The sequence below is a fragment of the Microtus ochrogaster genome, chromosome 6 (assembly GCF_000317375.1).
Source record: "Microtus ochrogaster isolate Prairie Vole_2 chromosome 6, MicOch1.0, whole genome shotgun sequence".
NCBI lineage: Eukaryota > Metazoa > Chordata > Mammalia > Rodentia > Cricetidae > Microtus > Microtus ochrogaster.
In genome coordinates this window covers 25,069,602-25,079,783 of record NC_022013.1, presented here as the reverse complement: position 1 = coordinate 25,079,783, position 10,182 = coordinate 25,069,602, and the positions used below count along the sequence as shown (strand labels likewise).

At 48.2% G+C, this 10,182-nt stretch overlaps 1 protein-coding gene across 1 annotated transcript in view; it reads right to left on the bottom strand.

The window, feature by feature from the left end:
- LOC101987108 (60S acidic ribosomal protein P2-like) overlaps window positions 1-10,182 on the bottom strand; it is a 20,619-nt gene that overhangs the window by 1,142 nt on the left and 9,295 nt on the right. Inside the window, exon 2 of the mRNA XM_005348490.1 lies at window positions 1,380-1,463. Coding sequence (XP_005348547.1) covers window positions 1,380-1,463 — 84 coding nt within the window. The remainder of the gene's footprint in view (window positions 1-1,379; window positions 1,464-10,182) is intronic.

Sequence of the window (10,182 nt, the reverse complement as noted above, 5' to 3'; positions counted from 1 at the left end):
GCTCTTGTAGACCAGGCTGGCCTCAAACTCACAGAGATCCGCCTGCCTCTGCCTCCCAAGTGCTGGGAATAAAGGCATGTGCCACCACCCAGCCTGCTTTTTTTCTCTTAAAGATTTATTGTATGTGCACACTTGCCTCCATGTGTGTGAGAGTGTCAGATCCTCTGGAACTGGAGTTACAGATGAGCCACCATGTGGGTGCTGGAAACTGAACCTGGATCCTCTGGAAGAACAGCCGGCCCTCTTAACAACTGCCCCATGATGCTTTTCAAGAAGTCCGAGGTTGTTCTTTGCCTTTGTGTGATTTTATTTGTAAAATCTGAGGTCTCAAGAGGCCTCACAACTTGGTTTTGCTCTGGAAGCGGCCATACAAAGTCCAATTACACTGTTGAAGTCTAAGAGGATGAGAGGCTGGAAAGGAAGAATCCTCTCCCCAGCCTTTCCAGCTAAGGCCTCAGACATGAGTGCAGCCATCTTGGGTTGTCCCAACCAGTCCCACACAGTGAAGGTGAACCACCACCATCTAGTTCTGCCCACGTTACAGAATCATGAGTTGAGAAAAGATGCTGGTTATAGACTACCTAGTTCCAGGGTAGTTTTGACAAGGTTTTCCCGTGTAGCCCTGACTGTCTTGGAACTCAGTCTGTAGACCAGGATAGTCTTAGATTCACAGAGATCCGCCTGCCTCTGCCTCCCAAATGATGGGATTAAAGGTGTGCACCACCACCACCCAGACCTGGGGTAGTTTATAATATAGCAAGAGATAAGTGCAAGAAGGCCTTCCATTTGCTGTTTCCATTCCTTCGGCAGACCTTCGGTGTGCCTGGTGTCTGTTTATCACTAGGAGAGGTTCTCCGGGCTTACTCCCGGCTGGGTGGCTGGGAATGGGGACAAAGTTGAGCCTGTATAAAATGAATAGCCCGTCTGACCTGCCTAAGAGCTTCTTCACGCCTGCGTGAGAAGCTGGGGCTCTGGGAGAGCAGGGCAGGGACAGAGGGTACTGAGGGGGCTTTGTCCAGGTGGGCTTGCAGCCAGAGCTGGACGCGCAGAGCAGACGGTGTGGGCTTCAGAACACTGAAACCTCGGGGGTAGGAGGAGAGACACAAGTAGTGAGAGGCCTTGGCGAAGGGAACATCGGAATGATTAACCATTAAGAATGAATGTCTTCAATTAGGGGTGTCTTCAAAAGAGCGTAATTGGGGAGAGTGAAGAGTCGCGGAGAGGCACAAAGAGGCGGTTTTGTAGGATGGGAACAGAGGATGATTATGTGGAGAAGGGCAATGGCAGAGCCAGGGCTGAAGTGCACAAGGCCCCCTTTCCTCCTTTGTGGAAGGTTACAATCACAGTGGCTGGTAATCGCCCAACTACGCAGGGCTTACCAAGTTTCACCACCGTGTGGCTGCTCCTCCCAGCCACTTCAAGGTAAGCGTCATTGTTCTCGTCTTGTTTTATAGAGCAGGAAACTGAGGTCCAGCAGCATCGCCAAGAACATAGAGTAATAAGTGGCAAAGCTCAGATTCAAATCCAGACATTCTGGCTTCAGAATGCGCTCTTAGCCACTAATGATGCAGCAGAAACCCAGCAAAACAGATACCCACGCTGGTTCTTGTGCCTAAAACAAAGCAATTAGACATGGCTTGGGCTTGGGCTGGAAAGTGTATCCAAGGGGCACAGGCACAGTAATGGGGCTTATTCTCCAGTGGAATACTCCTGGCTATAATGGCAAAACAGGCCAGGATTTTCTATCTGCCCCTCCCTTGTTGCTGCATGAAATCCTTTAAGGGATTTGTCCACTGTCTTCCCAACAACTTAAGATCAGCCATTCCCAGAAGAGGCAGCCTCACACCTCCTAGGGGCTTGCCCGAGACAGGTAGGGAGCCCGCTCAGACTGAGGGGACAAGGCAGACTCCAGGTCAGTGAGGAGGGAGGGGTGCAGGGGTAGGAGAGCTATAGCTCAGACACCCTCATTGTTCAGGTTCTTTCTGTCTGGCCTCTGTAGATATTCCATAAGAACCAAGATGGGTGTTCTCAAATGAGGATCAAGCCCAAGTTCCTTAATTTATAAGCAAAGAAGACACTACTTGCCCAGGTCCTAACCATTCTGTGTAAGGAGTGAGCCATTGTTTTTCTCACAGCTGCTTCAATGCACTGTCTTTTCCAAGACCAGGGACCAGGGAAGGGTAAGGAAGGGAAAAGGAACCACCTGCTTCCTGCTGGCTTCCTAGCGTCAAGGGAAGCGCACACTATGACTTCAGTCGAATCGAATCTTGCCACATCTTGAGTAGGCATTCCCAGCTTTCCTTGGGCGGTCAGTGCGCCAGGGAGTCACACAGGGATAGCTCAGCCTGAGGCTGAGACCCAAAAGTCTGTCACTGATATGGTTTCTTTTTTTTTTTTTTTTTGGTTTTTCGAGACAGGGTTTCTCTGTGGTTTTGGAGCCTGTCCAAATAGTTATTTATTTGTTTATTATGTATACAATATTCTGTTTGTGTATATGCCTGAAGGCCAGAAGAGGGCGCCAGACCTCCTTACAGATGGTTGTGAGCCACCATGTGGTTCCTGGGAATTGAACTCAGGACCTTTGGAAGAGCAGGCAATGCTCTTAACCACTGAGCCATCTCTCCAGCCCACTAATATGGTTTCTAACATATCCCTCTGTCCCTGAACAATGAGAATGAGTCATTGTGAAGCAAGGCGCCAAGAACACAGGGAACCACTACATTAGTTACCGCTCAGGTTTTAGTGGTTCCCACCTTTCTCTGACCATAACTGAGCAGCTCCAATCTTCCTGTACCAGAGCCCACCCACTCTGAGTCCAGCAAGACGGCTTGGCTGGGCAAGGGCGTGAGTCTAGTCTCTGCACTCCAAAAGGTGGAACAAGGCCGAAAGAAGTGACTCCCGGATATTGTCTTCTGAGTCTTCTGATTCCACCTCCTACCCCCGCCCTGGACACACATTCGAGCATTAAAAAACAAAACAAAACAACAATAAAAAAACCCCAGCAACTTCAAAAGCCACCACACTCTGCCCTCAAAGCAAGGCTCATATGCTTTGGGAATGCTAAGCCCTTGGGCAATGAGATAGAATGGAGAAGTCTGCCTCTTCCTTGGACACACTCCCATTTTCTCTAGCTTCCCTTTTACCCTTCAGCAGAAGCATCAGGAAGCTACTCTGTTCTAAGATGGTATACCGCCCCTTTATCTTGATCCTTTCCGGCCTGCCAGGCCAGTACTCAGCCCTCAAGATCCTGCCACAAGCCCAGCATCTGCTTCGTTCACGTGTCTACTGGGAGTGCTCACGGCATGCTGTGATTTGCTTACACAGCCTAGCTTCCTCTTCCTAGCTGTGTTCCCATCTGGCCCAGATTCACGGCAAGTAGGTGTCATGCCCCGTGTGCTAGAGATCCCTTAGAAGTGGCCATGTCAGGGGATTCTAGCATTTTATCAAGGCTCACAAGTGTGTGTGTGTGTGTGTGTGTGTGTGTGGAGAGAGAGAGAGAGAGAGAGAGAGAGAGAGAGAGAGAGAGAGAGAGAAAGGCGGCTGCTGGGTTGGCCTAACAGAACAGCTAACTCTGTGTTTTGTGACAGTTGGCAAACCTTTTTGAGACAAGAGTCCTCCTGTGTAAATTAAGCTAAATTGTAACTTGAAATTCTCCTGCCTCGCCGGGCGATGGTGGCGCACGCCTTTAATCCCAGCACTCGGGAGGCAGAGGCAGGCGGATCTCTGTGAGTTCGAGACCAGCCTGGTCTACAGAGCGAGTTCCAGGACAGGCTCCAAAACCACAGAGAAACCCTGTCTCAAAAAACCAAAAAAAAAAAAAAAGAAATTCTCCTGCCTCTACTTCCCAAGTCTGTCTACTCTCTCGGAGGGGTAGGGTAAGTAAATGGAATGGTTTGAGACCGTTTCACTGTGCGTCTTAGACTGGCCTTGAACTCACCACACTCTCATCGGATCTCCCCCCCACCAACTCTTTGTTTTCTCTCTCCCTCCTCACATTTCCCACTCCTCTTTCTCCCTCACTCCCTCAGTAGAGAGTGAACACAGAAATGTTCAGCTACATTCTCAGGACAGAGGCCTGCTTGTTGAATTCTGTCATAAGTCAGGTACTTTGGATGGACATCTAGAGTTTTCTTTTTGTTTCTGTTTTTTTTTTTTTCAACAGGGTTCCTCTGTGTACCAACCCTAGCTGTCCTGGAACTCATTCATGTAGACCAGGCTGGCCTCGAACTCACAGAGATCAGCCTGCCTCTGCCTCCCAGGTGAATGTGCCCCCACTGCCTGGTAGACCTCCAGACTTTAGGCCAATCCTCCAGCCTTTAGTCCTTGGATCATCATTCCACGGTCTCCACTAAGCCAGCTGCCCAGGGATTCCTGGGGAATGCTAGAAACAGATGATTCTGCCTGCAGAAAGTTATCCAGGACCATGTTCATCTGCTGCAGGTTTTTGTAATTGAGAAGGAACCCAGCTTCAGGTTCATGATCATGGTTAGAGTCCCTTAATAAGATTCAGTGAGGGACCGACCGGGTGGTGGTGGTGCACGCCTTTAATCCCAACACTTGAGAAGCAGAGGCAGGTGAATCTCCGTGAGTTTGAGGCCAGCCTGGTCTACAGAGCGAGTAGCAGAACAGGTTCCAAAGCTAAACACACACACACACACACAGAGATTCATGAAGGATCAACAGTTTCAGACTCAATTATTTATTTTTAGATTGATTATTATTTCATGTGGAAGAGTATTTCGCCTGAATGTATGTGTATCTGTGCACCACGTTCATGTCTGGTGCCCAAGGGGGTGAACCTCCATGTGGGTTCTGGAAATCGGATCTGGTCCTTTGCAAGAACAACAATTGCTCTTTACCACTGAGCCAAACTCTCCGGATTCTTAGACTCAGCTTCTAAGGCAAGAATTTCTCTTCTTGCCGGGCGGTGGTGGCGCACGCCTTTAATCCCAGCACTCAGGAGGCAGAGGCAGGCGGATCTCTGTGAGTTCGAGACCAGCCTGGTCTACAGAGCTAGTTCCAGGACAGGCTCCAAAGCCACAGAGAAACCCTGTCTCGAAAAACCAAAAAAAAAAAAAAAAAAAAAAAAAAAGAATTTCTCTTCTTTATCCTCATCTACTTAGGACCCCTAATATCAAAAGAGCTTTGGCAAGGCTCTCCCAGGGACAATCAAGGGTTTGTAGAAGTAAGGTGTGAGGTCAAAACAAGCTGTAGATTTAATAAAGACTGTTCTTGATTTTTATTTTCATTTTTTAATTTCACTTATTTATTTATTTTTGGTTTTTCAAGATAGGGTTTTCTCTTTGTAGCCCTGGCTGTCCTGGAACTCACTCTGTGGATGAGGCTGTTTTCCTCTGCCTCCTGAGTACTGGGATTAAAGGCCTGTACCACCACCGCCCAGCTTTGTTCCTGTTTATTTTAAAAGGTGAGAAAAGAGAGTGGAGTGATAGACGCAGGAGGATCAGAAGTCGGGGCTATCCTCAGCTATACAGGGAGTTCAAGTCCAGTCTGGGCTACAAAGACCTTATCTCAGAAAAACCAATTCCCACTCCCCTCAAAGAGGATATAAGGGGGTTATGAGGTTGTGGGGAGTGTAGAAAGCCCCAGTTCTGTAAGGTACTGAGTGAATGTATATTGCTGACATGTTAGAGAAGAGGACCCTAGTCTCTAACCCAGAGAGAAACTGCAAAGCCTTCCCTGTAATCTATGTGAGGATGCTGATAGTGCATACAGAAAATGGTCACCATAGCTTTCTCCTCCCTGGACATCTAAGGCCTGAAGGCTGCTCCTCTGCAGAGAGTGCTCTTATGGAGGTTAGCTAAACCAGCCTAGATCTAGCCTTATGCCAACCCCCCATCACAACCCCACCTCCTTGTTCATCTGCATATCATAACCCCGCCTCCTTGGTCATCTGCATATCACAACCCCGCCTCCTTGTTCATCTGCATATCACGACCCCGCCTCCTTGTTCATCTGCATATCACAACCCCACCTCCTTGTTCAGCTGTTTCCCTTGACCTCTGTTCAGCCAGGTGGTAGCTGGTTTATCAAAGAGCATGGTCTGGCTTGCTCTCTGCTCTGCCTTACACTATGGAGAACCCATCGCAAAGAGTGCTGAGGTTGTGTCCAGCCCTCTGAATCCTCTCCTTTCTGTTGCCGAGGGTCCTGTGTAGGAGGGTCCCTCTAAGGTATGAACTTATAGAAGCTATAGAAAAATTCATGTACCTAGAGAAGGAAAGGAAGAAAGGAACCTCCAGCTCACTGGTTTGTGGGTGGAGATACTGGCAGACAGAGGGATGGGTCTGCGTCCTTGATAGGTACTTTTTTTTTCTTTTTTTTCTTTTTTTTTCTTTTTTTATCTCATTTTTTTAATTTTTTTTTTTTTTGTTTTCTATCTTCTTTTTTGATAGGTACTTTAATGGGGCAGAATGGTCTAACCTCTTTTTTTTTTAAATTTAGTTTTCGCTGTTTTGCCCTGGCTGTTCTAGAACTTGCTCTGTGGTCCAGGATGGCCTCAAACTTAAAGAGATCTGGCCGCCTCTGCCTCCCAAGAGCTGGGATTAAAGGTGTGCGCCACTGCTGCCTGGCATGGTCTAACCTGGTTTCCCTGCTATACCTAACTATCCTTCTAGCCCCAGCACCTTGAGCAGTGGAAGGACCAGGTTGGCTTCCAGGACCAGCTTTGGAGGAAAAGATTCTGAAATAAAGAGCCAACAGCGGATACAGCAGTGCTTTTTAAAATAGGAAACGGAACATGAGCCCAAAAGGACCAGCCAAAGTCAGCTGGGCCACCAGAGAATCAGGAGGAACAAGTAACATAGGCTAAGAATCTTGAGCTGGCTCAGCCGTGGTGACACTTGGAAGACAGAGGCAAGCGGGTCTCAGTGAGTTCGAGGCCAGCCTGCTCTACAAAGTGAGTTCCAGGACACAGAGAAACCCGTCTCAAAAATTAAAAAAAAAAAAGAACACCTTGAGTTGTTGAGACTAAGGACAGAGTGGGGAAATAGGAGACAGGAGATGAAGCCAACCAAGAGACTGTCAGATCTCTCGACTCACAACTCCTATCATTTCAAGACCTGGGTTCTGGCCTCCTGGGGGCCAATCAGGCAAGGCCTGCAGAAACACATATCTGTCTCTACAAGGACGACAGTCTTAGCCTGCTGAACCCAAACCTAAAGCAAGGCCACAGTAGACATGCTCAGATGACTCCAAGGTGCATCAGTACTTAAACAAAGCTTGCTCGGGAGGCAGAGGCAGGCGGATCTCTGTGAGTTCGAGACCAGCCTGGTCTACAAGAGCTAGTTCCAGGTCAGGCTCCAAAACCACAGAGAGACCCTGTCTCGAAAAACCAAAAAAAAAAAAAAAGCTTGAAGCCAGGCAGACGGCTCAGCTATCCCAGCTGCTGTGAAGCAAGGCAGGAGGCTGAGTCAAGTTCAGCATGGGCTCCAGAGATGTCCTGGATTCCAACCCAAACCAACCAACCGCAAAAATCCACTTGCTCCACATAGCAGAGGCATGACCAGAGCCCCCAGAATTGAAAGTCCCAAACTCAGAGCACACTAAGAGTATTAAAGGCTCTGGTTTTTCTGGTGGGGACTGGGCTGGGTTCTGCTCAGTGGTCTTCCTAAGATCAGAATCTGTCTCCCTGAAGGTTCTCTATCTTTTCAGAGAGCATAAAGCAGCCACCTCTGCCTGGCACAGGGTAACTTGTCAAGTACATCATGAAACAGAAGCCTTCCTGTCCCAGACCCTGGGCTGTGCTTTCTTTAGCTATTATTAGAACCTTTCACTAATACATTGGGGTTTGGTTTTGTTTTGTTTTTTTGGTTTTTCAAGACAGGGTTTCTCTGTGGCTTTGGAGCCTGTCCTGGAACTAGCTCTTGTAGACCAGGCTGGCCTCGAACTCACAAAGATCCGCCTGCCTCTGCCTCCCGAGTGCTGGGATATTAGTGAACTACCACCGCCGGGCTGATAATACATTGGTCTTTAAGACCATGTGTTCAGACCTGGCTAGCCTCTAAAACAAATTCCCTAGTCATCTCATTAGGGACTCCATTGATAATGAGACTTCAAATTTCTGCTCAAAAGGTTTCAAACACTTTTAAACAGTTATTTCATGGGCCAGAGAGATGGCTCAGAAGTTAAGCGCACTGGCTGCTCTTCCAGAGGACCTGAGATCAATTTCCAGCAACTATATGGTGGCTCACAACCATATGATCTGATGCTTTTTTCTGTCCTACATGCCTATATATAGTCAGGACACTGTATGCATAATAAATAAATAAATCTTTTTTTAAAAAGTTATTTCATATGTTCATGGCCAAAAGAGGAGAAAGGCTCTCTTTTGGAATCCTGCTTGTTGGCTTCTGTGCCTGGAGCTTACAGTTTCGTTTTGTTTTGTTTTGTTTTTGCAGACAGAGTTTCTCTGTGAAGCCCTGGCTGTTCTGGAACTCAGAGATCCGCTTGCCTCTGCCTCCTTATGCTAGGATTATGAGCCACCACCGCCTGGCTGCACTTTACATTTTAAGATGGCCTGGGCAGGTTACCTGTGAGTTCAACCTCTACTGTCCTCTGCTGGCATGAGGAGGGAGGCTAGGTTAAAATTTAAGGTGAGGATTTCTTCTGGGTATTGACATCAAACAGATTCTTCCCAGAAGATAAGGGCTGTAGAAGACTCAACCTTTGTTGGGGTGGACGAGGGACAGGGAATATGTAAGGACCGACATGAAGTACAAGCAGGATGGCCCAGGGCTGAGCCGTCCTTGAAAGTCCTTGTCCGGATGGCATCTGCAGGGGCTGGGAAACAGTGGGGTTAGTGACAGAAAACTGGGGGACACCAGGTGCTCTACCGTACCCACTTCTCCACAACGACACTGTACTGATCTTTCTCCAGAGCAGCCCTCTCCCACAGACTAGAGCACTGAGACATGCTTGCCACACGTACCAGTCAAACTCAAGGTCAAGGCACGTCTGGGTCTTAGAGATGGCCGTGGTGGTGGTCAGCACGCAGCTACCTGCAGCACCTTGGGTAGCTCATGTCCAAGCACCATGGGGGCAAGGAGCTAGAAATGGATGCCATCCTAGGAAGAAACAGGAGATGGTCTCAGTAGCTGGTTCTTTGTGCTTTGGAAAGAGTCTACAAAGATTCCACAATTGGTCAGGCAGTGATGGCACATGCCATTAATCCCAGCATTTGGGAGGCAGAGACAGGCGAATCTCTGAGTTTGGGGCCATCCTGGTCTACAGAGTTCCAGGACAGCCAGGGCTACACAGTGAAACCCTGACTCGAGGAAAAAGCAATCCCACCCCTGGGGAAAGGACAGTGACCTGTTATCTGATATTTTACCACCTGGAAGAAACAAGGAAACAGCCATGGCGATGGAAACCTGTAATTCCTGTGGCAGGTGAAATGTCTTAGCAGGTCAGGGCACTTGCTGTCACTGAGTCCAAAGACCAGAGTTCAGTCCCGTGGATCCCTGTGATATAAGGAGAAACCAACTCCATCGATTGCCCTTTGACCTCCACACATATGTTGTATTGTGATCACCGGCAAGCAGGCCCATGCACACAGACACTAAACAAATGAATCAAACAATGTGAGAAAGAAAGAAACCCACAATTCCAACGCTCGGGAAGCCAGGGCAGAAGGACCCTATGTTCCAGGACACCACGGCCTGCAGAGAACTGGTCTGTCCTCAAACAGACAAACATTTAGGACAACTGGGTCAGTCTGAACACTTATTTGGTATTTTTTTTTTAAAAACTGTGGTGTATGTGTGCATATCTGTCACAGCATGTACATGGAAGTCTGACGACAACTTGCCAGAGTCAATTCTCTTCCTCTTCGTGTGGGTCCACGCGATGGAGCTCAGGTCATCCGGCTCGGCAGTTGCTGCCTTTCCCTATGGAGCCACCTCACCAGTCCTTATTCGGGGGAAGTACCATTAATTTCGTTAGGTATAAGAACAGATGTGGAGGGCTGGAGAGATGGCTCAGAGGTTAAGAGAACTGCCTGCTCTTCCAGAGGTCCTGAGTTCAATTCCCAGCAACCACATGGTGGCTCACAACCATCTATAATGAAATTTGCTCCCGTCTTCTGGCCTGCAGGCATAGACACAGGCAGAACACTGCATACATAATAAATAAATAATTTAAAAAAAAAAAAAGAATAGAAGCCGGGCA